We start from the raw sequence: 26,588 nt of genomic DNA on the forward strand, positions 1-26,588 counted from the left end.
TTAATATGGTACCCCTGACCAGGAAGAGAGGCAATCTCATTACCTATCTGCAGGCAAATGCAAAGGGTCACAGACCCATTTAAGAAAATGATGAGTGCTATAAAAAAAAAAAAAGTAAATAAAAAAGGTAAGCCCTACTAACAATTCTGCATAAAGTTGTTTTGTTGTTTGGAGGGGAGATGGAGGTGTCGTGGTTAGGTTAAACTGCCGCCCGCCGCGGCAGAGCGATATCATTAACCCAAAAAACATTATGAGTGAATGAACTGTGTGTACAATGCGGGCTAGAAGACTAGGGAAAGCGGAAAGAACCTTGAGGAGGTAGACACACCTCTCACTTTGATTTCAAGCAACTAGCGCCAATGTTAGAGCTTGAAGAAAACACGGAGAAGTGGAGTTTCCGGCGGATCGGGAGTCCACGCCGGGTCGCAGCGGCCCGGCGCCTGCGCCGCATTTTCCGCATGCGTAGTAGCTGAGCTAGGTTTGTCCGGCGTCCAGACGTGCTATTGACTAGAAGAAAGCGGTGCTGGACGCAACGAGGGACCTGTTGCTTAATAACGCTTTCTGGGGGTTATCCCTGAAGTGTCTTTCGTCTAACTTTGTTCCAGGCCTGTCACCGTAAGTTTCTCCCCTGCGGTCAGGGCAAGGGCAGAGCTAGGCAGGTCCGAGGCGTTCATTGGTTCCCTAACTCCACCCCTTTGCACAGATATGCAGAGAGTCAGGGATTTATGTTAAAAAAATTTTTTAACGTGACTCTGATTGCCTCTCCAGATATATATTCCTATTTCGGACCTAGATTCGGGAGTGTCAGCGTTTTAACTGTGTATCTGTGCTTTTATTTTCGTGCGCGGGGACGGTTTGTGACTATACATTGTGGAAACAACAACGCAAACCTAGGCAGTGGGTGGGTGAGAGCACCCAAATTTAGAGACTGTCTTAGGCCTAAAATTAAATTTCATTAAAATACCAGACGTTTTTCCTATTGCCTTTCCTACATGTTGGTAGACTTGCTTGATTCATTTACGTTTCCCCGAAAATATACATAATTGTATATTTTACTTTTGCAACGTATGTGTGTACATTTTAACTTTCAATAAGATTTTCATAATCTCTCTAAGAGGTTTCACCACTTGACAGCCTTGCTAATAATGCTCAGGAGAATGTACCCTCACGCTCTAGCCGACATTGGGCTAACTTTCTTATCTGTGCCAATCTTAAAAATGGACAATCATTTCCCATTGTTTTAGTTGGAATTTCTTTCAGAATTAGTGAAGTTGAGCATTTCATGTATTTGACAGCCATTGCTTTTCTTTTTCTAGGAATTACCTGTTCGTGTCCCTTGCTCATTTTTCTATTTTTCATCTTTTACATATTGATATAGAAAAGCCCTTTGTGTAACAACAGTGAGCTCATTTGTAAGTCATGTTGGTTATCACATTACATCCCCAAGGTCAAAATAATGTTGCAAAAGCAATAGGAAGTTTTTTGCCCTTAACACTGCCCTTCTATTGCTTTTGCAACATTATTTTGATCCTGAGGATGCAATGTGATAACCAATAGGATTTCCAGATTAAGGCACAGAGGATTTAAGCGGCTTTCCCAAGATCACACAGGATTTGAACACAGGCAGTTGGCTCCAAAGCCTGTGCTTTTAATCACTATGCTGTTTTTTGAGTTAGCTTCACAAAGCCATGCTCACAACAGAAAGACACGGTCACAGAGGTAGTGTTTTAGGACCCAGAGGTGTGAAACTGGTAGAGAAGGAAGTACAGTGAGTGTAAATTGAACTGCTGTAGGAAGTGATCAACGGGCAGGTAGCTTTTTGGCCTTGCTCTGTATCCACTTGTACCATCAACAGGTAATTCTCATTTGGGGTCTGGGAAGGGGCACAATTAAAAAGACTAATAGGAACCTCTTTTACAGATTTTGCATTTTGATATTGTGATTAGCTACATTTTCTTAATACAGAGACCCAAAATTATATTCATTGGTTTAAAAATATGTAAGAAAGATATTAGGGCTTGAGGGCATATTAGGGCATAATATTTCATTACTAATTCAGTTTGGATCAATGACGTACTTCAGAAAAAATGGTAGAAACCTTTTCCTATTCTCCAACCAAAATTGATTTGCAGATCTATTTACAAATCATTGTTGTGCTTTGCACCAAACCTAATTTTTTACATTCACTTAAAACTGATGTTAGCTTTAAATGGTGGTTTATAAATATAGTACACATTTTATAAAGAATATAATAGAAAGACAACGCCTAAAAGATTTTCTTGTGAGAAAGTACTGTGCACTTGGCAAACATAAAGGGAAGTGGTTTAGTGATATACGAAGCCTGGTAAGGCTGTCATGATTGCTCAACTGGCTCAAAGGTAAATGATATCTGTCAACAACTAGAACAACAGTGAGAGAAACTGATCTGCCTTTCACAAATCATCTTATAAGATGGGGACTGAATGTACATACCAGCACATTAAAATGTTTTCAGTGGTTAAGACATCTGGGTAGTATAGATTAGTTGCCTGAAGACTGCCTTTTCCAGTACAGAATAAATCATATGGCTGGTCATAGATATAAGGGAATAGAGGTAAGGCCAAAAATAATTTGCTAAATTATTTCTCCTGGTTTCTATTTGAGGTGTTCCTGAATTATTAATTGTCATAACCAGTTTTTCCACGTGTAACACTTAGTATACCAAGAAAACAAGTATAGCCTGATTATAATGTTATAAGATAAAGAGAATTCAAATTCATTGAAACCCACTTTATTTCCATCTTAATTCCAGATTGCTGTTGGTTACAATATGGTATTCATGACCTCACATCAGTTTCCATTCTGTCTTCCTTCTGAAGGGTTTCAAACACGTCACTCATTTACTGTCTCATTTATGTTCATAATCCCCCTGAACAGAATGTGGCTAATAGAAAAAAGATGTAAAGAGGGTCAAAGGCGCATCAAGTCAAATACGCAGAAATTAGTGGCAGAAGGGTGACTAGGACTGAATTGAGGTTTACAATGTCCTTTATATTCTGTATTGTGCTCCCTTATTGCATTGAAATCATGTTGACTTGATTTGATTGGGGGGGGGGGGGGGAAGTTTCTGTCGTAGGTTAGTTCCCCGTAAATACCCTGAGACAGAGATAAAGTACAAGAGGTTAATTGGGGAGTGTTCTTGGGTAGGATGGAGGGTGGTGGTGGTCAGGCCATAATGTAGTCGCAGCTAAGGCCTCAACTGACCGCCCTGGGCATTCAGAAGCTAGGATGGCCCATCAGTTGAGGAAGCAGCCCAGTCGGAGTGGGGAGTGGCCTTTCCATCCATTGGTTGACCAGTTTTAGATTAAGTGGCTCTTCTCAGCAGATACAATTCCCAAAGAACGGTGGCAGCTAAAGGCCATCCATTGGCAACACTTAGCAACGGAGAAATGTCTAGAAGGAAATCTAGTTGGTGTATCCCAGCAGCAGAACAGCCACTAAAACTGCAGGGTTTGAATGTGTATTTTTAAAGATGAATAGACTTCATCCTAAAGGCCGTTTTCTCCATATTGTTTCGTTGGGGTCAGGAACTACTCTGACACTCATTACTTTTCTACGTGATTGGTCTTCACTCCAATTAGTTATGTTGTTTGTTCTCTTTGTTTGGCTACTAATGAAGATGGTAATAATCAGATTAAATGTTATTTAATCTCTAAAGGAATATTCGTTAATTTTTTCAGAAACTTAATTGTAACCACATGCATTCCCTCCCGTTTTTAATTCCTCCACATATACACCCACACGTATTATGCTATTCATACATCTCTTGGCACTTACAGCTTTATTTATAGACTTTAGGTTTCCACATTTTACCCACAACCCCCCAAAATATTAGCTCTTCGTGGCAGATGTTATATATTTTTAGTCCCTGGAACACTTTCCGCAGTCTTTGCGTGTTATACGTCTCATACATAAAACTTTTTCACTTGCTTGTAGGCCTGGCCCAGTTTCCCTTATGCTTCAAAATGTCCCGTCTGCAGAGAGAAAGAATACTAGAGAATTGAGAGAGCTAATGCTGAAATGGAGTTTTTTATAAGTCCCTTTTAGTAAACATTTATTGAAGAATCCACAGAGTTAATTGGGGCAGTCCCAAGTAAGCACTCAATAAGTAAATGTGTTGAACTGAATTCAAGTAACTGAAACCAGTAGTTGGCTTTGAAAGTAACAACGTTCTCTCAATCTCCCTTTAGGGCTCGTCATGGCTTCCAGTCACACGGTGTTGATGAGGTTGGTAGCCTCAGCATACTCCATTGCTCAGAAGGCAGGAACCATAGTCAGACGTGTTATTGCTGAAGGAGACCTGGGTATTGTGGAGAAGGTACTAATAACATCTCATCCCATCTCATCTCATACCAACTTCATTGTTGTTCCTTAACGTTTAGCTCAAGGATGTGATAATCTGGATAGACTGTAACAGTTGAAATAATCAGTGCCTCCCTTGTAGAGATTGCAGAATGCCAGGAGAAAGAGCAGGAAATATTTATCCTAGAGAAGAAAAGAGCTGGGGTACCTTTCTTCATGTAGTTAAATGGCTGTCAGTGTGTCTTTTTTTCGCTAGAGCACTGGTATCTAAATTTGATGGATATGTAAGTCATCTTCACATTGAAAAATTATTTTGAGACGTTTCATTCAACAGATATTTATAGAGCACTTACTGTGTGCCAGACATAATTCTTTAGGGAATAAAACAAAGATCTCTGCTTTTGTGGCACTGCCTTCTAGCAGAATAATACTTTGCATTGAGATAACCAGCAAACTTCAGTGTGGCATAAAAGAGTTGAAGTTCATGATCGCTGCTTAGCTCATTGCAAAGCATTGTAAAAATTCTACCACTTAAGATCATCTGTAAATTGACCTAAGCAGGCATACATCAATTGCAGCATGTCATAATCCCCTTAGAGCTAACTGAGCAAGGAGGTAGTGGCTGTCAATTGCAAGAGTTTCCACTGTCTTTCACTAGCACCACTACCTGACATATGGATTGAGAGTGCCATAGGTGAGCTATATATTAAGTATTACTGCTGTTCATTTTTATATTTTAGAATTATTTTTTCTATACACCAGTGAATAATCCTGAGGACCTTTTGAATTATTAGAATTAGGATTGGTGAGTAGAAATTATAGAAGGGTCCATATAAGGAATAGTTTAGCTTTGACTGCCTTGAAAAGTAATGAATTTCCTATCTCTTAATCTGTTTAAGCAAAAGATTTATCTAGGGCTCTTATGAAAGGAATTTCTTAACCGGGGGAGAAAATGTTTAATGATTTCAAAGCTCCTTTCCAAACTCTAACCACTGTAATTCCCATGACAATAACCAAGCCAAGAAACTCGTTGACTTATTTGATGTTAAGTTCCATGAATCTAAAAACAGGCAGTGTAATTTAAATGATATAGACACTCATGCCTTAGGAATCAGGACAACTTATTTCATTTTCGTTCTGCTAAAATTTGCACTCTTTGTTACAGACCTCTCCAACAGACCTGCAGACCAAAGCTGACCGACTGGCACAAATGAGCATATGCTCTTCACTGGCACGGAAATTCCCCAAACTGACAATTATAGGGGAAGAGGTAAGACGTGTCAGGGTTGTAATATTCTTTCTATGGCCTGTTTACCGTATGGATTTATAATTGTCATTTTAATGACTTATATACCTCTATTATGATTTCAAGCATTATATCTAGTATTTTAACACAGAAATAATTATGACATTCCTTGGACTTGAAGGAAATGTCTGCTTATGAACTATTTTGGTCCATGTCTGGGTCAGATGTCTCAATTCTTGACCATTGAAGATACGGTTACTTTTAATAATATTCAGCATACAAACTATAAGATGGGCCATGTTCTAGAACTTTGGAATAAAATGGATTTTGCTCTTTTTTTTTTTTAATTAGGCGAACTTGCTTACTTATCCAAAGACTGTAACACTGTGAAAGTGAAGGAAGTGATAGCTCATGTAATTGAGAGAGTAGAGGTATCTGATGTCAGGGCCACTTATTTAAAAAAGGTTTATAATACTTAAAACTTCCTTTCTTTTTAAATGCTCTTCAGGATAATGAAGTTGGGACCTTTGTAATCAACTGTGATGAGCCATATATGGTCATTTTTGCAGTTTTATTGGATTTGCTTTAAAGCTCTAAACCTAGTGGTAGCACTATGAAACCTGTGATGCTGCATTGCTGAGATGAAGGGTACTTTGTAAACTTGAAACAGCTTCCGTAACCCTCATGTTCTCCGCTTTAGGATTTGCCTGCTGAGGAAGTGGATCAAGAGCTGATTGAAGATGGTCAGTGGGAAGAAATACTCAAGCAGCCATGCCCGTCACAGTACAGTACTATTAAAGAGGAAGATGTATGATCCCCGTTATTACTTGTCTGTTGATCTTTGGTTTTTGCTGCAGTAAAGGAAACAAAATTTGCCTGTAATGATGGAAAGTTGGTAGTTGTAAAAGAGGGGAAACCAGGAACTTGAAATCCTTCAGAGCCAACATAGAGTATCAGGCAACCATGTGGGATGTGTGACTTGCTAGTTGAGAGTTCAGTTTCTCATGCTATTGGTTTCTTCCCCACTCTAAAACTATCATTAAAAATGCTTTCAGGAAGAACATCTAACGTGTTATTGAGTACATTTGGTAGTAAAACAGTTCATTGGTAATTGGGGCTGGAAGGAGACGAAGCAGATCACTACCTTCTATTTTTGGGAGGCCATAAAAATCAACGTGCTCCCTTTTTATAGTTGCTTATATTAAATCTGTGACTTCAGATAACTATCATCCTTCTTTAGTTTTCTAATTTTAATATATTTAACACACATTCATTAAAGATTTACTATGAGTAAGGCACTTTGCTCTGTGGTACGGAAGATATAAAGAAAATGAGACGTGGTGTCTTCCATCAGAAATAGGCCCTCCCTCAAAAATTCACATCAAGCATATAATTCTCGTGGTTAAATGCCGCGTATCCTAAATCACGTTAAAAGTCCTAAGTAGAGGGGATTTCATTTTTTTTAGTCTACTGTCAATTTTATAAACCATTTAATTTACTTTGCCACGTATATACGGTGACCTTAAGTTCATCGGACTGTCATTTTTTTAAAAATAAGCATTCATATATAAAAATGAGTAGCAACCACATATTGTTCAGAATATTTTGGTGCCACGTTACGGTTTTCCCTGTACCAGCATCTAGAGCTCTGTGTGTTCATGGCATTGTGTTTAGTGTTCAGGTGACAATAAGCTTTTATCATTTAAGCATTTCATATTTAAAATTCTTAAATAAGGCTTTTCTCTAATTTAAATGGACTTTTTCCATTATTACAAAACAATAGGTTTTGTTTTTTTTTTTACTGTTACAAACTGATGACATTGGTTTAAGCCATCCATAATATAATGTCAAAAATGAAAAAAAGGGTAGTTTTAGTTCATCTATTTAAATTTATGTTTTCTATTTTGTGTGCTTAATTTGCATATTTTCTTTTTTTAGCTTGTGGTCTGGGTGGATCCTCTGGATGGTACCAAGGAATATACTGAAGGTTGGTATCTCTTTTGGATTTGGATTTGACCGCACTAGGACTAGAATATGTTTGGTTGTAAACATTTACTATTTCATATGTTGTATGAAAAGCTAGTGTCGTATCTTATGTCTGTGCCCTAAAGCTGTGTTTGTGCCCATCCTAGCTGACTGTTGTTATACATCAGTAATTGTCAAGACAGAGAGGGAGAAAACTCATGCCCTTCAAATATGACTCCATAGCCCCACAATTCTAATGTCCCTCAGGTGAGAACAGCTGACATTAAACCAGTGTTGCCAAAGGGACTTTCCTGAACCCCCCAGCGTTACTGGGGTAGAAAACCATTAAAAAGCACAGCTGTGCTGCTCTTGTTCTGCCCCACGCACGATCTCCTCATCTGTGAACCGCTTTCTCACTTCACAGTCTCACCTTTGAATGTGGGTTTCAAAACACAGTACAGTCTTTGTCCTTTCTAAAATTATCTGAGATGATGAGAAAAATTAGAAAGCAGCAAATTCAAATAAAACTGGCAACATTAAAGTAAGAAAGACCAGACTGAGACCCAGAGTTTTAGGTTTTAAGAGTGTAGCATAAACTTAGAGTTTTATTTCTGAAATAAAGATCTATGTAGGTTTACTTATGTTGGTTCTTAGCTTCATAGCTTGAAAAAAGAAAATTCCTCATAACTACTAGAAAAAACTCTCTCTGTCCTTGGATGAGACCTATCTATGAGTTACCCACACTGAGCGTGTGTGTGCATGTGTATGTATGTGCTCTGAAAACATCTCTACTCCCCTGAGAAATAGGGAAACTCTAGCTAGCTGCAGTGTGTGTCTGAGCACCAGCACAGCACCCCCACCTGCAGAGATTGGGATTCGCTAGCTCTGGAAGGAGCCTGAGAATCGGTATTGTAAAAATAACACCAGTGAATTCAATGCTGTTTGGTAGTCTATGGACCCCACCTTGCAAAACCTTACTTTAGAGGCTTGAAATTAAGCTTAGAGCATAATCCTGCAGTAGAAAGAGATCCAGCAGGCAGGCGTGAGGCGGATGGTGGCTGAGAGGGCACAGAGGAATCTAATGTCTGTGGAGTTATGGCTGGTTTACTTGACTACTTTCCAAATTGTACCAATGAGGCCCTGTGCATCAAATCAGTTAAGTACTGTAGACTCTACTTCTGTCTCTGGCCAGCTCTCTCTGATAATTTGTGCATTTTACCAGAAGTAGGATTGATCATGGATGAATCATTGCAAACCCTTTACCTTTACTGCAAAAATAACTTGGAGCAATTTATGTGCTGATGAGGAGTCATAACAGGAGAAAGTTGTATAATTGATATTCATTTCTTCTTTATAGGTCTTCTTGACAACGTAACAGTTCTTATTGGAATTGCTTATGAAGGGAAAGCCATAGCAGGAGTTATTAACCAGCCATATTACAACTACCAGGTATTGCTATAATGGACACAAAAATATTTTATTAGGTGAATAATTATAGTGTTGTATGATTCCCGTTATTAGCGGATCCAGTGATTTGTAGTTTGGTTGCACATGCAGTCATCTTTTCAAAATACAGATTCTCAGGTTACACTCCAGACCTACTGAATCAGAACCTCCGGGGGCATTGATACTAGGAATGTATAGTATGCATGGATATGTGTACACAGACACACTGTTTATTGCATATATTTTTTATGTATGCCTTATGATTCAAATGCAAAAGTTTGGAAATTAGTGATATGGTTCTTGGATTAGCTTGGTCACTGAGACACCTGATTTACAGGTGGTTCTTGAAGCACACAGAAGAAATGAACCTTTTCAGCCAAGAACGATGGTAACCATGTTGTTTTCCAGGTAATACTACAGAGTGCCTAAATGGTAGTCAGCATTGATAGCAGAACTAAATATGCTCTTGCATTCTTTTCTCTTATTTTTCTCTCTAATCTACTTTGACTTTCTGTTATAATCTCAAGAAATTGTCTTCCTTAGAAGCAAGAGGTTAATGTAATTCCAAAGCAGGAATATATCTTTAAATCACATTGAATGTTAAAGGAAATTGAGATAAAATACTTATGGTATTTACATTCGTGTGACCTTGACAGAAGTTCAGAGAAACAAGTAACCAGAGTAGGGACTATTACTTCTGAATTTCCATTTGCGTTAACAGCAGGATTACTCTGTACTCTAAGATGAATTTGTTTTATTCCACCATTTGATTGAGTGTAAACTTGTATTTATAATCGTGCTTCTTAGGATTACTTAGCAAAACTAGTTTTGCAGTATTGGGAAAGTCTCTTTTGTTGAATTGTTTAAGGGTCCATTAATTCTTTTAACATGTTTACTCTTTATACATTAGTATGTACAGATACAACTTTGTGGTTATTATGTAAACTTTAAAGTACGTTAATACTGTTACTTAAAAGAGAAGCGTTTCATTCATAGGTAACATTGTAATACATGGCACCTTTCATTAAGAAAAAGATCTGAGTGCTTAGAAGTTGTTAACATTTCCATCACTTTTTTTCTGAGATTAGAAAAACTGTATTCATTTTCCACAGAACAATGGAAAGCAGAAGTTAAGGGAACACAGGAATGAAGCAAAGGTGAGAAAACTAGCTGGGGTTTTGCCTCTACTAGTAGGAAGAAAAGAGGTAGGCGACTTGTACCCCAGCTAGTGATTGTCCATCGCATGTACCAGTTCATTTTGTCCTGTTCTGCTTCTCCCCATTGTTACCTGTCCCTTTACCACCTTCCCTCTTTACACTCTCGTTTTCCTCTCTCTTCCTTCTCTCTTGCTAATGCCTTAAAATTTAGTGCAAGAAATAGAAAATTGTTCAGCTCTCTTGGTAGTGTACAAGGCTGACTATTCAATTTTAAATAACCGTCATCCTTATAATAGCTAAAATTTATCAAAAGCTTACTGCATCCTGCCAGACTCAAGGGACTCACATGCATTATCTCATCTAATACCCACCTTCATCCTTTAAGGAAACCTTCCCCATTTTAAACAGAAGGAAACAGGCAAGCGACATTCCCTGGGTCACCCCAGGGTTTGTCAGCGGCAGATCTGGGACTCAAACCCTGGTCCGAGCTCTTCCCCATTACTTTAAATTGCTCTCTTGAGCCAGATAAAAGACTTTTAACAATTAAAAGTCCATGGTTGCTTCTAAGATATTGCAGCTGGTGGGCACTTAAAGGAATAGTATGGCTGGGTGCAAGGAAACCCGGTCTCTCCATATCAGAGCTTCTTAACCGTTATGGGACTTGACTCATCAGTAAGATGAGAGTATCAGCCTTCTTTACCCCCAGAAAGTTGGTGTGGAGACTTTGAAGGACAGGCAGTGAGAGAGACTGAGGGAGCCACTGCGTTACGTCACCGGGGCGCCAGATTCCTTGGCCCCTCCTCTTTGCCTCCATGTTCACTTACAGAGGAAATACGACTTTTTAGGGACTCGAATACTCACGTCCACTATTTGGAATGCTTTCCTTTCTTTTTCAGAATAACTGGAGAGTTGAATTAATAAGTGGGTTTCTTGAGTGTATGAAATTAATCTCGGCAATCATGCGGAAGCTTAATGAGCACCCAGAGCCACAGGCGAGCCCGTCTGTGCTTTTCAGACTCCAGCCTGTTCCCTAGTACAGAATCGAGGGAACAGGGGAAGCACATAAACATATATTGACCCCCCCCCCCCCCCCAGTGCTTGTTGCCCTATTTGCAGGGAGTGCTATCAGCAGACACCCTTCAGCTGTCACCTCTTCAGGGACTGCCTCACCTGTACAGAGCTGCTTCGCCCAGTGACACACTTCTTCCCAAGACTGACTTCTTCCCATTGCCAGTGACTGATTACTCAGGGGTACAAAGGCCTGGCGTTTCCTCGCATTTGGTGCAGCCTTGTGGAGCCATGCTAGCTCCAGAGCTCCCCCTAGGGTCACTGTGGTAGTAAAATGACAACGGTAATGCAGTCTTAGCATCTGAAGCTGTTGTTAGGTCTGCATCGCAGCTCGAGTTCTCCCTCTGTCCACTCATGCTGCCATCCCTCCCTTGCACGGGTGTTGATCCCAAGGGCATTCCTTAATAAACACCCTGTCTATCTCAGAGTCTGCTTCCCAAGGAATCCAACCTGCACATAAGCTAGTGTCACTATAACAATCCCCAGGGCACTGCTGTTAGGACAAATAAGATGATGTGTTTGAAAGCGTTTTGACAATAAACTGAGGCAGTGGAGTTTAATGAGGAGGGATATTTGCCTTGAATACACCTGAGCCTAAGTTTGGTTATGATTTTCCTCGAGTCTGTGGTCAAGCGACATAAAGATTCCAATCTCATTTTTCTCATCTGTAAAATAAGGATGGAAATACCTACTTCCTGGGGTTGTTTTAGAGATTAAATGACATGATACATGTAAAGCGCTTAGTATGATGCCTGGTACATGTTAAATATCCAGCAAAATATACGCGCACTGTGGAAAGTTTGTCCGACCTCGTGTCTGTATGTCCACAATGTATATTATGTTACATAATTGTACTTTGATACTTTGTGTTAATCATTTTATGCATCAGTTTTACTTTCAATGAAATACAGTTTACGTTTTTCTGTATGAAGTGTACAGTTAGAACAATGTGGTTGCAAATTCTTTGAGTTCTGCAAAGGAAAATAACAGATTCTAAGGTTGCGTTATCAATTTACTATCACAATTGCCAGTAAAATCTTTGACCTTGACCGCTATTATCCATGTCTACTCTTCAGTATCAGCCTATTCAGTTGCTCCGTCTCGATAGTAGCAAAATGCATTATCACCGTTACCTATTCCCAAAATAACATGATCCTTATTGTTTCTTGGATATTGAAAAGTAGTAATCAATACACAGTGTATCGTTTCCTGGAGACTTCTGTACCTTTGGCAAAGAGCTATTTCAAATACAATAATGAGATTATTTGATGATTCAGAGAGCAATAGAAATCATACGATGTTTCCTTTCCTGAGGACGCCAGGGAATGACCAAAAGTTCCCTTCAGTACCTTGGAAACCCAATTATCAACCAAAGCAACAATGAGAATAATCAGTTGATTCTCTGGGGAAAATTTGTGTGTCAATGATATTGTTTTCATACTTGATGTATGTTTTAGTTTTTAAAAATGATGACGCTAATGTAACTATCCTATTGATGGCTAACATCATTACAAGCTTTGCTGTTGTTTTATCCATTTCCATAGGCAGGACCAGATGCTGTGTTGGGAAGGACAATCTGGGGAGTTTTAGGTTTAGGTGCCTTTGGATTTCAGCTGAAAGAAGTGCCTGCTGGGAAACACATCATCACGACGACCCGATCCCATAACAACAAGCTGGTCACTGACTGTGTTACAGCCATGAATCCTGATGATGTGTTGCGAGTGGGAGGAGCAGGAAATAAGGTACGGAGCACGTGTGCCATCCACTCTGAAGTGCCCCCGAATCATTGAAAGACATCCTGAGCTTTTAAGACATGTGAAATAAGAGTTTGGGAGAAGACATTAAAGATTGTAATTTGCCATTCAAGGCACATTTCAGCAGCATTTGAATTTTTCAAAAATGTCAAGGTTCAAGTCTTTTTTATCTAGGAGAATTCAGTTGTTAAGATAAGACCCCTGCCTCTTGCCAGCCCTTCTTTTCTCTGGCTCCCTTGGGTTACTTCCTAGACCTTTGTTCTAGAGACTCTGAACATGGGCTTGCCCAGCTCTTCTGGATGCTCCCCCACTCCTTCATCTAGGCTGCCAGCCTAGATGTGAAATGGAGCACAGTGTGAACTCCATCCCTAGCGCTGATCGCTTCTCGTGTGATTGCCCCCTCGGCAGCACCATGACGACATCTCAAACTCAACATGTCCGGTTTCAGCTCATCCTCTTTCTGCCGTCCCCCGGATGTGTTCCTCTCCCTAGTTCCTACCTGGTTAATGGCACCGCCATTTTCCCCAGTGTTCCAGCCAGACACCTAAAAGTCATCCTGGATTCTTTCTTTCCTTACATCCCATCAATCTGGTCTTACCTATGGATCTTCTTTCCTAATTCTTTCCTAATGTCTCCTCTTATCCATCTCAGCCACCAGTGCTCTAGTTGACGCCTGTCATCATCCCTCACCCAGACTTTACAGTACCTTCCAAAGTGGTCTCCCTGTTTCACCTCAGTCTTCACAAGGCCCCGAGAACAATTAAAAATGCAAAACTTACCATATGTCACTCCCCTTCCCCCAATCCTTGGATGTTTCCCCTTTACAATAATTTAAAATCTAAGACCATGAGAATGGAATGAAAATTCCTCTATTTCCTGACACCTCAGCACCCCCAAACCTCATCTCCCGCCATCCCCCAGCGCATAACGTAGGCCCTGCTGATACTGAGCTGCATATAGTTCCTGATACACGTGCATTTTACACTTGTGTGCCTGGCAGCAGGAAGGCAAATAATAAATATTTATTGGACTGAATGGAATTCATTTCTCCTCCTACTGGAAGCAATAATTAACTATTTTTAGATTTTTCTAAACGCATTTACTGATAAGAGGATGAGAAATGTGAGTTTCAAAGTAACAGTATTTTGAAAAAAATCTGAAACGTTTCAAAGTGAAAATATACTTATTCCAGTATTCACTGGAATATGATTTCTCTTTGCCCCTACTTTTGTAACCACAAAACCCTACTACCTCTTGTATTCCCAAGGGGCACCATTCTCCTTGGGAACAAAGGCCCCATCTTATTACCCCCCCCCCCCCACCTTTTCTCCTGTGAAAAGACCCTAGTGGGCAGTTATTAACTTTTATATCAAGGACCTCTTTGAGAATCCAGTGGAGGCTCCAGCCCCTTTTCCCTCAAAAAATATACTGGCAGAGTTCTTGGCATGTAATAAGATTTCACAAATACTTGTTAAATGAAAGAAAAACCTTTTACTCAAAAGCCTGGTTTAATCATTTGAAGGTGTTCTTAAATAGCACTGACAGGAATAATTGGTTACGTTGTATTCACTGAGAGTTTCCTCATTCTCCCAGTCTGATCTCCTCATCTGAATATTTGAAGTCTGAGTTTTATAGTACTAGTCATTTGACAGTATAACTAAAAACTAAAAGAAGTCAAGGGACTAATAGCAAGTCATGTTTTGAGTCATGCAGTTTTCATCAGTGACCTCAGTTTTATAAGAGTATTACAGGGATTGTTAAGGTGACTCCTTAAAAATGTATATTTTGGTAGTGGAAATAGCAATAGATATGATCCTGCTGATGTACGAAATTACTTGTTAGACTAGTCAGCATCACACATCTGTTAGGACTTACTACAATTTATACATTATTGCAGTAGTTGGTATTTCTCTATCCTTTACATAATAATGGTCAATTGTTTACAAGATTGAAAAACTTCAACTTTTCTACAATATGGTTTTTACAGTAAGAGGGAAAAACATTTAAAAAAAAACACCTTTATTTTATCAAACTTGGAATATGGAGACTGTTCAGTTATGCTCTTTGTAGCTTATTGACCACTTTTTCCCCCTCGGATGACTATATTATTATATACGTATTTTATGTTTGTTTATAATACTCTTGTCATTTAAACCTGCTAAAGGCTTTAACCCAAGTGAAGTCTGACAAAGGAACTGAAATATACTTGATAGAAATGAGCAATTTTTTCTTACTTGTACCTCATTCATTTCATGGTTGAGGGATAATTATTATGTTTAACCTTACAGATTATTCAGTTGATTGAAGGCAAAGCCTCTGCTTATGTATTTGCAAGTCCTGGATGTAAGAAGTGGGATACCTGTGCTCCAGAAGTTATTTTACATGCTGTGGGAGGTTAGTCTATTTTATTTTTTTTGGAATTACAGTTTTTATATCATTCTTATATTATACTAAGACATAATATTTCAGTAATATTACTTTACCTAGAGTCTTAGGATAGTTAGACATTATCCAGTCCAACCCCCACATTTCATAGGAGAGAAAATAGATTTTCAGCCAATTCATTTTTCTTTAGTTATAGTTTCTGTTTTGGACCTTGATCTGCATGTAGTTAATTTAATCAACCCTTTTAAAATTTATAGCCTTAATTTTAGATTTTTTTCTTGAAAAGCAAAACATGCGTTATCATCTCAGTTTCTTTTAACTGAATATTGGTAAATATCTCAGTTCTAGTGCTGAAGGTCAGCGTTAGCATTTTTTAAGTCTGACTGAAACTATATTACAACTATATACATAGTAAGATGATTTTTCAATTTCAAATAGATATCAGGTCACATCTACTCAAACACTTGATTTTTTTATTCTATCATTTCTCCTAGTATATTATTGTATCAATATCTCATTAACATATTACATGACAAGGAAGTTAAATTCATCATGACAGATTCTCATTAGAATGTTAAAAGAAACTATAACATAATACAGATGTATTTTATGAACATAAACTGTTCAATGTTAAATAGTAGAATAAAAAAATCACTTTTGAAAATGGGGATAGTGGTGATGGAATATAACCAACAGGAAAAGTAATCAACTCAGGAAAAAAGAAATTAGTTGGTACTGAGAAATATTAACCGAAAGTGCTAAATGAAATTATTATTTTTTTTATTTATTTATTTATTTTTTCCAACTATGGTTTATAATTGTCTACCAAGATTTTTTTTTTTTTTTTTTTTTTTTTTTTTAAGATTTTATTGGGGAAGGGGAACAGGACTTTATTGGGGAACAAGGGTCAAATTGTTGTACTTTCAATCTTAGTTGTGGAGGGTTCTGTTCAGCTTCAAGTTGTTCTTTCAGTCTTAGTTGTGGAGGGCGCAGCTCAGCTCCAGGTCCAGTTGCCAGTTGCTAGTTGCAGGGGGCACAGCCCACCATTCCTTGCGGGAGTCAAACCGGCAACCTTGTGGTTGAGAGGACAGGCTCCAACCAACTGAGCCATCTGGGAGCTCAGTGGCAGCTCAGCTCAAGGTGCCATGTTCAATTTTAGTTGCAGGGGGCGCTGCCCACCATTCCTTGCGGGATTCGAGGAATTGAACTGGCAACCTTGTGGTTGAGAGCCCGCGCTCCAACCAACAACTGAGCCATCCGGGAGGCAGCTCAGCTCAAGGTGCCGTGTTCAATCTTAGTTGCAGGGGGCAGAGCCCACCATCCCTTGCGGGACTCGAGGAATTGAACTGGCAACCTTGTGGTTGAGAGCCCACTGGCCCATGTGGGAATCGAACCGGCAGCCTTTGGAGTTAGAAGCACGGAGCTCTAACCGCCTGAGCCACCGGGCCGGCCCTAAATGAAATTATTTTAATGAAAATCAGTCAAAATTGTTCTGTAGTCTTAAATTTCAAGTGAATTCACACTGAACCATTATCTTCCTTATTTTATCCAGAATTAATTGGCTATTGCATAGGGAAGCAAGAGGCACTTAAAAATAACTAGACACAGAATGGTCCAATCAGCCATTGACGTTGTATTGATGTTTTTCTCTGTAGGCAAGTTAACCGACATTCATGGAAATGCCCTGCAGTATAACAAGGAAGTGAAGCACATGAACTCTGCAGGCGTGTTGGCCACCCTGAGGAATTATGACTACTATGCAAGTCGAGTTCCCGAATCTGTTAAAAATGCTCTTGTTCCTTAGAGGGACATCTCATTTACTTGGCTAGGAGAAGGACTTGGTTCTCAAATTAATCGAGTTTAAAACGAATCGGCGGGAATTAAGAGCTCCACCTTTACTCTGTTCAGTGTTGATCAGCGATTTATATTTAATTACTTAGGAGTAGAAACTAGAATTTAAAAATTCCTTGGTTAAATAATCAACCAGACCAATTTTGACATCTGGAGAATTTGTAAAGTCTGTCACATTTCTTTTCCTCCTTTTATCTGGAGAAATGAAAGAAAGGTTTTTTTCCAGCCGACTATCCTGGTCAACTGTTAATCAACATTCCTATTGTATAAACCAGATTTCTTTAGGGCACAGAAGCACAAGTTGTTACCTGAATCTCATTCTTGTTTTTCACAGTAACGTTAAAAGTTTTCCAGTTATAAATACACGAAAATGTCATTATGTATGTTGATGAAACAGATTTATGAGAAAAGCTTCTTTAAATTATTTGATTCTAGCTGGTATCTTGTCCAGTCTTTTAAATAAACTTCTCTGTTATTGGATTAAGCCAAGTGGTTTGATCATTTAAGGTTAGAACTCACTAGTTAAGATAATACAATATAATCTTGCACAGTTTCTGTAATCTAGCCTGAAGTCCTCTTTGTGGCTTTGACACCTTTGGCCACTCCCACTTGCAACTCTCTTCTCCTCCTGATTTTCGTCTTTCCTTTTCTAGTCACTCCTACTCAGTCTCCTTTCTTGGTCTTTATCTCCCGTCCCTTAAATGTCAGTATTCATTATGTTCTAGGTGAGCGTTTTCATTACATCTAATCCACATGTATGGCTTCATTTAGGGCCTTTTGCCCCTAATTTCAAAATCTATATCTAATTTAGAACTCTTAAAGTCTAGATTTCTACCCTCAAAAGCCTACTAAATTCAGAGAAATGTCGGTGTCTATTAGTAAGTTTGAAGAGCAGGTATAATTTTGGTTTATTTAAAACACGTCATAAACAGAGTATTTCAAATTTAGATGATACAGTATTGAAATACTCCTTTCTCGTGAAGTTGAAGATTTTGTCCAAAGGGAATTTTAATGGCCAAAGTGGGTTTACATTTGTTGGTGGAGAGAGAAAGAGACATGCTAGTTAATTATTAAATTCTTGGTGATGACTATGAGTTTGGAAAGGAAAAATAAAGAGAACCTGTTATTTCTAGCAATCAATTTACTGGAACAACTCTGAACTTTCCCCAAAAGGAGTGAGAGGCCAATAGCATCTAAGGGGAAGAGACTCTGCCAAAGAAGAGGGTGCACTTGGTCTTACTGTGCTTAGTGAAATTCTGAACAATGAAAATTTTCATAAATTGGTAATGATATTGGAACAAATTCCATGCCAGGGCCTTCCTCAGTCATCTCCACACAGGACTTGTGTAGGATTTCAGACGCCATGATACCAATGCTCTTGGTCATACCCAAGAAGTTGGCGTCCCGTTGACTGAAGGCGTCCACCATCCAGTGGCTCCCAGCATGGCCTTGAAGTCATGGGTCTCTTCCACTTTGAACTTAGGTGAGCACAAATCCACATTCTATGAGCTTACCAGGCTATTAATTTCTCAATGGTGAGTTTATCTTCAAGCTTCTACAGACCATTTATTTCGTTTGGCAGCAACCAAATACATGCTTCGAATAGCATAGTCCATCATGCTTAGATCAGTAAATCATGCTTGCCTTTGCTTATGGTGTATTTTTCAAAGTAAGTTTTGCATCACTCCCCCCTGCCCCTGCAGCAGCAATCAATTGCTCTGTGGCCTTTTCCTGGTACTAATTATGATAGAGTACGAAGGACTCCCAGTTGGCACTGTAGGGAATCCAAAGATACCTAAGATAAGGCTTTTCAGCAAACAAGAATGGTAAGAGCTAGCAGGATACGCAGAAATCAGTTTCAACAAAGGGAGGTAGAGAGGCAGGTTGGCGTGCATGGAACACCTGGAGAACTTCATAAAATGAGATTACTGATCTCATCCCTAGAGATGCTGATAGGAAGGTAGGGGTTCGGGGGAGAAGTCCTGTTCTGACGCAGGTGTCTTACCTGCTCTGGAGGCCGGCTATTCGTATAAAGACGCAGCTACCTTTAGTGGTGGGTTGGGACAGGTAGGTAACTTCTCTACAGCTGCATTAAGCACTCAAGTCCCATATTTAACCTAAGTAGCACTCTCCAGTAAAAACGGGTGTCTTTGGGGGTTAACAAAGCCTTGGACCCCTAGAGCTCGAAGAGCAGCCCCGGCGTATGCCTGCAGCCCTGGCGCGCGCGCACGTGTGTACGTGTACAAGTACACACACACACACACACACACACACACGTCACTCGGATGTACGCGAAGAAAACATGACCCTGTGAAAGCCATGCTCACGCAGTCCAGGCAAACAAAGCCAAGAAACTGGGGCAGCGGCTTTAATAATATGGGCTTTTATCAATCCTTTCTTTTAACCCTTATTTTCAAGTACGAAAAGAACTCTTGAAAATACATCTTTTTGGGGGAAAAGAAAAAAAAAGGAAACACGAGAAGAGCTTCCCGCATCCTCAGTGGAACCAGGGCCGTCGGCTTGCTGTGTGTACTTGCAGGGCTTTTTCTGTGTTTACAGAGACGGTGGCCTGCGACAATGCGCAACACCTGCCGGGCGTGTCGGCTCGTGCTTCGTGTGAACGCCCCTCACGGTGTAGAAACGGTCTTATCACTTGCTTTCCGCGCTCTACGAAGTACTGTAAGTCTCACCCACGTTGGCGTCCTAGCCAGGGCGACACGCAAAGCCACGCAGGCCCTTCGGTCCCTACATGACCAGGGGCCGCGGTCCAAGGACCCGGAACCCGCGACCGACGCAAACGGCGCGCCGCGATGACGCACGAGGCGTGCGCGGAACGCGGCGGCCCCCGCGCGGGCAGGGGCGGGGCGAAGGCTGCGGCAGCGTCGGGCGCGTACACGTTGCAGCTCCTCGCTGTCGGCGGCTCCGGGCTGGTTCGGCGGCCTGGCAGGCGCCCTGACTCGTAGGCCCGCGGACCCGTGGAGATGGCGACGCTCTGTCTGACCGTGAATTCCGGAGACCCTCCCCTGGGTAAGGGCGGAGGCCGCCGACCTGTGCGGGTTGCGTCAGCCTGGGAGGGTGCGGGCCGAAGGTCGCGGCGCCCCGGCTTTGCGCGGTGGCGACCACGGTGAGGGAGACGAGGCCTGCCCCGCTCCCCGCGCCTGGACACCGAGTAGCCTTCGCGCCCCTCGCCTTCCGTTCCCCGGCAGGCGGACCGCGCCTGAAGACAGTTTTCTCGGACGCGGAGGGAGGCGCGGTGTGAGCCGCGACAGCACGGCGACACGAGGTTCATCTGGACCGTGTCTCGCAGGGATGCCACCCAACCAACCCCCGTGTGCCTGTTGGAAATGGTCTCCCCTGAAGACCCGCTCGTAGAAAATAACATTTTAAAACTTAAAATCCCATTCACTTGGCTTCTCCTCTTTTAGCGTTTCCCCCCTATGCCTTTTCTCGTGCCTCCCTCCCTCCTTTTAGAAAAGATCTCCATTCCACTCGACGGACTTTTCTTTACCTTTCATGGGGTTCACAGCACACAAGGCGGACCGTCGTCGTAGCTTTTAACATTTCAGCTGAGGTTGCATTTGGTTGTAGTTAAAAGTGGCAGGGTAATTGCCGGAACACCCAAACACTGCGGGCTGGTGAGTTTGCGTTACTGCAACCCTGTAGATGTTGCGCCCTGTGGATGTAGTAAGTCAGACGAAACGCCGGACCTGTCACCTTCCAGATTCATCACCTTCCAGATTCGTCTGAAGTTCGATTTGGAATTGCATTTGCAGCGTGGACAGGGTGGTTGTGGATGGATAGCTTGGGATTTCTGCTTTATTCCTTTCGGAAAGTTACACACAAAAAATTAGTTTGTTGATCTCGTTTTGTTAATGCGTATGTATGTATAGCATAGACATACAAATACTTGTGGAAGGTTCAGGAAGCCCAGATCTTTAGCTACAATTAGCCACAGAGAGCTGACGAATTACGCATTACATTTTCAATTTCGATGTTCAGAGTGCGATGAGACAAAAACCACCATTTAATAGCCACTTGAAACGTTTTAAAAATGCTAGTGTTTTAGCACGTTGGTTCCCGTAATTATGGGCTAACCACACAATTCAATAAGCTCGAAAATAAATGGGTTTGATTCTTGCTCTGCAAAGCAGTAGACAGTGTGATCTCATAGTTAAGAGCAAAGACATTTGGTTCCTGGAGATCTTTTTCCAATCCTGGCTGCCACTTACTGGTTGTGGAACCTTGGCAAGTCTCTCTGTTTGGCCCCTCATACAGTTTCCTTGTTTAAGAAAGGAGAAATAATATCTTCCATAGGATGAGTTGCCAGAATTAGGGACAAAGGATTAATGAATCAATTTATGTGTTGAGAGGCGGGTTACACCATGTTTTAGATTTTGAATTCTGGACCACCTTAGACCTGGAATCAAATCCTGACTGCCACATATTTAGTCAAGGACTTTGGGCTAGTTATTTAACCCTTCCGAGCCTTAGTTTCCTCTTCTGTAAAATGGACATAAAGGTGCCTACCTCATAAGGTTAGTACAAAGATAAAACAACAGAATGACTGTAAAGCATTTAGCACACTGCCTACCACGTAGCAACCACTCAGATGCTATTAACAATAGCTTTTATACAAGGCACTGTTCTAATTTCTTCTTGTCTCCTGAGGGAGGAGAAGATTAATTTCAGAGTCCCTTACCGGAAGCTGAGCATATTCAAAAGTAATGGGACTGTGCCTGATTTGGTATTTCTCCAAGACCAAAAGTCTGTAGTACTTTCTGTTTGAAGACTACTGGGGGAAGTTTACTCTTTGCTGGATTTAATATTGGCTTGTTGAGTCATCCTTACTGCTTTATGATTTAAGTTTTAAATACTACTTTGTTTATAAAGAGAAATCTTTTTACCTTACTATTTTTAGGTGCTTTGCTGGCAGTAGAACACATGAAAGACAACGTCAGCATTTCTGTCGAAGAAGGGAAAGAGAATATTCTTCGTGTGTCTGAGTAAGTGCTTTTCTATCTTTGTTTTCAGTACTGAGCAGCATTTTTACAATTCAGGATTAAACATTGTATGCTTGTTTTACTTGCTCATTGGTAGATTGTCCCTATAAAAAAATACTCTGCTTCATTCTGGAGGAACTGTATCCAGAGACTTACAGTTGTCAGCAAGCTATCTGGTTCCACTTGTAATCTGTTCAAAAGAAACTAGAAATGCACAGAAAGATTTATACATAAGGATTTTTAATTCCCTTATCATTCTGGTGGAAAATACGAATATTTAAAATCAATAGTAATAGGAAATAAGTAAATTTGGTAAGAATTATTTATCGCTATTGTCTCTTCTCTTTAGTCTCTTTTTCTTTAATAGTTTTGTGTCTCGTAAAAAAATAATTTTTATGAAGTCATACTGGATTATGGTAGACTCCAAAACCAATTACTGGTGCCCTTATAAGAGGAGATACACAGTGGAAAGAAGGCTATATGAAGACTGAGGCAGAAACTGGAGTGATGTAGCTGCAAGGCAAGAACACCAAGTATTGAAACAAGAGGCAGGAAGGACCCTGCTTTGACTTGTAGTCTCCAGAACCGTGGAAGAATAAATTTCTGTTGTTTAAAAATGATGATTTTTACGAAACAATTTTGATGGGGTTTGATCTGCCATCTTTACCTGGAAGTTGATAAAACTAGCTTCTTATGACAGTATGTCCTTGTTGTTGCCTTGATGTATTTTAAACCACTGTTATTCTCAATATCGCAATTATATTTTCATATTTTCACCACTGAATAAACGTGTAGGGACTAATAAAGGGATGATCACATAGATAGTCTACTCTGAAGTCAGTTATTGGATTTAGCTGCACATTTCAGAACAAATTCGAATAGGATAAAAACAGTAAAGAACAAATTAGATCTTTTTTTTTTTTTTTTTTTTTTTTTACTGTAGTAGAAAATACATGATAAATATAATGAGATTTCTCTTTTTACATTTCTTATAAGTCTCAGGACTCTTACTGATTTGCTAGAGCTACAGTGATACTTCATCTCATGCTTATATTCTAGAAATGTGGTATTCACGGACATAAATTCCATACTTCGCTACTTAGCTAGAGTTGCAGCTACAGCGGGACTGTATGGCTCCAACCTCATGGAACATACTGAGGTAAGAAATGAACATTTTCCAGCGTGTATTTTGTTTTGATTTATGCTTCTGCTCTTTTGAGAACTTCATTTTGTTTTTGACTTTTGTACTGTTATTCTATGTAAGGATATTAAACAGAGTGTGAGTTATAAACCAAGTTCAGGAATTCTCATACTGTTTTTAATTTCAGAAAAAAACTCTTAGCTTCTAAATTTGAACTTTTAATCCCATGCCAGCTGTCCTGTTGGTTTATTGAGTGCTGTCTTCCTCTTCCTATAATAGAATCCTAGAATTTCATAGCTGGATGTGACTGTATAGATCGTCTTATGCAACTCCCTTACTTGAGATGAGGCAACAGGCCTAGACAAGTTAAGAGGTTTGCCCAGGGTCACACACATAGTTTGGATCCCATTTCCTTATTAAGTATATACTTTATTTAATTAATTACACCAGTAGTAGGCTAACTTTCAATACTGCATTTTAGATGCCTTTTTTTTTTCTTTTTTGGCTGTTTGTGTTCAGCTCTAACTTTCCTAGATCTTTTAAAATTCAAAATGCAAAGAATAGTTTCCAAGTACTTACTTTTAAAATCTGCAAGTGAATGAATCTGTTTGGTTAGGTACCACCTGTTGGGTTCGATCAGGTTAGTCCTGTGCCGTTTCTCATCTTTTTCTTCCCTGAAGTACCCCTCACTGCCCCTGCAAACAAAGCATAGAAAAAGAACAACAAAATGTGTTCATTTAAGTGCCAGTTTAGGTTAAGGCAATTATAATTAAATCCACGTAATGGTAAATTCTGTCAGAGATAAGAAAGTCATGGTTCTAACTGAGATTGTTTGTTTTTGTTTAAATATAAACTCTGGATGCATTTCTTTTTTGTCTTTGTGTTCACAGATTGATCATTGGTTGGAGTTTAGTGCTACAAAGTTGTCTTCCTGTGATTTGTTTACTTCTGTGATCAATGAACTCAATCATTGCCTGTCTCTGAGAACATACTTAGTTGGAAACTCCTTGAGCTTAGCAGATTTGTGTGTTTGGGCCACGCTAAAAGGTATCAGTAATTCTTCTTGAAGAATGTCCTACTTTAATTATTGAATGTTTTGCTAGTAAGAAGTACACATATTTCTGTGTTTATGAACTCCTGTCTGTCTGTCTGTCTATTAGCAGTCACTTAGAACTTCCTTACAAAGGAATGGCCACTCTGGCTATTTTATTGCTATCCAGTCACAGGAATTCCCTATCCTCTGCTATCCCTCGAGGTCAGCTCTCTCTCACTACCTCGGCTCCCCTCTTGCTTTTGGAGCTGGCCTTGTTCCTGCCAAGGAAGCCCTCATCCCGTTTATGCCAGCACCTCTGCTGTCAGCCATTAATTTACTTCTGGCACTGTCATCTCGGGTTGCTCAGTAGGTGTGTGAGCGAGGGGCGTGGGTGGGGTGATGTGGAGTTGTTCCTCTAGGAGGTCAGCTAGTTTGTGACAGGTTAAGAGAATGGGATTGCTGATAGGCACAGAGAAGACTTACATTTTGTTAGTTTAGTTTCTGTAAAATAAAAAGAAGACCTGTAGCAAATATACCAAAATGTTTTATTCTTTAAATCCGGGTTATGTGTGTGTGTGTGTATGTTTTTTTTATTCTGTCTACTTTTTTGTGGCCTAAACTTCTCTCCAGATTAAATTAAATTGTAATAATAACCAACATAAACTGAAGGCCTTTTCTAGTTAGATCTTTTCATCTATAGGTTTATTATGACATTTTTGTCTATTTTGATTTTTGACTTAATGTTCGTGACAGAAAGATAATGTCTAACGGATGTAGCTTTTGATGTTAAATAAACTTTGGTTCAGTACCTATTTTTGATATTACACCTGAAGAAATGAGCTACTTCTTGATCTTAATTTTTATTTTGTTCTCTTGTTGATCTCCTTAGAGATTTTCCTTAATTATGAAATGTAGCATTGGCTTCATAGAGGGTGTATGGTGGTGGTGAAGACAGGCTTTAGTGTTTACTTCAGTGAATTAAACTGAAGAAATAAATATTTTTAATTCACTTTTCTGAGTCCTATAAAATGTATGCAAGTGTTAGAAAACATTTCAATGTATGCCCAGGTTTTAAAAACGGCATTACAGAAGCACAGCTTTAAGCCATTTCATTGACTTACATTAACCATGACTGGAACTTTGCTTTTGAAGTTGCAGATTTATTGAATGGTTTTAAAATTATGTTTGCTAATAGGAAATGCTGCATGGCAGGAACAACTGAAACAGAACAAGGCTCCGGTTCATGTGAAGCGCTGGTTTGGATTTCTTGAAGCCCAGCGGGCCTTCCAGTCAGTAGGCACCAAGTGGAATGTTTCAACAGCCAAAGCTAAAGTGGTAAAGCCCTGTTCATTTCATTTGATGCTGATGTATTTGTCTGAGACCTCAGAACTGAAAAGAAAATTCTTTCAATTCATAATTTATGTTCTTTTCACGAATGAAAAAGGATCTTGTTGGATGACTGCCCTTGTTAAGTTTTGGCTTGCCTTTATAACTATTAAACTACATAAAGCTTTCATCTTCATAATTACATGTCTAAAAGAGTATGCTTATCCAATGTGTGTCCCTTAGGAAACCCAGACTTCAAGTAACTACAATCTCATTATTTTATAGCTATACAATCTTTTTCTTCCTCCTAAATCTCCAATTCTCTGGGTTTTGAACCATTGACCATTGGTCCTGGGCTTCTGCAGAGCCCTTTTTTTGATTGTGTAGGAGGATGTGACATAGAGGGCAGTAGAAAAAGTCATCTTCCCCAGCCAGAGTCACTCTACTTTGATCTGTTTTACACATGCATGAGTAGTAAAGTTGTGATTTAAAGATTTTCTGATGCACTGAAACTTGCAAACCACTACCTGCTTGGATAAAGACACTACAGTCCACTCAGTCTGGCTAAAAATCCTCACTCACCCCTTCACCACTTTTCACATTTAATTCGTCAACAAGTTCTATTACTAGTTCTCATATCTATAGATTTGTTTTCTGTCTCCACTACTGTTGATTTTTATTGAGGCCTCATTATTACCCACTACTTGATTTAATATTATAATCTCATCACTTAACTTTCCTTCTTTGGCCTCTTTTTTTCTAGTTCACCTCTGCACTCTCCTGGGTATCATTTTTTGAAACTACAAATAAATGGCTCCATTACTCCTGAGAACTTCCCATTGCCTAAAACATAAAAGCCAAGCTTATAAGGACTG

The 26,588-nt window shown here is 39.8% G+C and overlaps 2 protein-coding genes across 5 annotated transcripts in view; both read left to right on the forward strand.

Moving 5' to 3' along the window:
* The first annotated feature begins 467 nt into the window (after positions 1-467).
* On the forward strand, positions 468-17,697 carry BPNT1 (3'(2'), 5'-bisphosphate nucleotidase 1). 2 transcript variants are annotated; one of them, XM_019742002.3, is made up of 10 exons: positions 468-615; positions 4,230-4,357; positions 5,507-5,611; positions 6,288-6,395; positions 7,526-7,574; positions 8,910-9,001; positions 10,111-10,155; positions 12,768-12,965; positions 15,266-15,371; positions 17,018-17,697. In XM_019742002.3, the coding sequence occupies exons 2-10, from the start codon at positions 4,238-4,240 to the stop codon at positions 17,164-17,166; spliced, it is 972 nt and encodes a 323-aa protein (XP_019597561.1). In that variant the 5' UTR covers positions 468-615; positions 4,230-4,237; the 3' UTR covers positions 17,167-17,697. The 2 variants fall into 2 exon arrangements, with proteins under 2 accessions (XP_019597561.1, XP_019597636.1); XM_019742077.3 differs by lacking the exon at positions 10,111-10,155.
* A 2,370-nt stretch (positions 17,698-20,067) lies between these two features.
* The window catches only part of EPRS1 (glutamyl-prolyl-tRNA synthetase 1), a 49,713-nt gene continuing 43,192 nt past the window's right edge, over positions 20,068-26,588 (forward strand). Inside the window, exons 1-5 of one of the 3 annotated variants that reach the window (XM_019742201.3) lie at positions 20,068-20,240; positions 22,132-22,216; positions 23,273-23,372; positions 24,245-24,401; positions 25,583-25,722. In XM_019742201.3, the coding sequence (XP_019597760.3) occupies positions 20,195-20,240; positions 22,132-22,216; positions 23,273-23,372; positions 24,245-24,401; positions 25,583-25,722 (528 nt within the window). In that variant the 5' untranslated portion in view covers positions 20,068-20,194. The remainder of the gene's footprint in view (positions 20,241-22,131; positions 22,217-23,272; positions 23,373-24,244; positions 24,402-25,582; positions 25,723-26,588) is intronic. The other 2 variants (XM_019742281.3, XM_074317015.2) reach the window with 2 other exon arrangements.

This window comes from Rhinolophus sinicus, chromosome 6 (genome assembly GCF_057876585.1).
Source record: "Rhinolophus sinicus isolate RSI-liver-muscle chromosome 6, RSI-T2T, whole genome shotgun sequence".
In the NCBI taxonomy this organism is placed as follows: domain Eukaryota; kingdom Metazoa; phylum Chordata; class Mammalia; order Chiroptera; family Rhinolophidae; genus Rhinolophus; species Rhinolophus sinicus.

Bases quoted from the DNA above. Each gene is read 5' to 3' on its own strand.
- BPNT1 (XM_019742002.3), top strand. From the start codon at position 4,238: ATGGCTTCCAGTCACACGGTGTTGATGAGGTTGGTAGCCTCAGCATAC. The intron at 5,612-6,287 runs GTAAGACGTGTC...TCTCCGCTTTAG, and splicing joins TGACAATTATAGGGGAAGAG to GATTTGCCTGCTGAGGAAGT. The intron at 12,966-15,265 runs GTACGGAGCACG...TTAACCTTACAG, and splicing joins TGGGAGGAGCAGGAAATAAG to ATTATTCAGTTGATTGAAGG.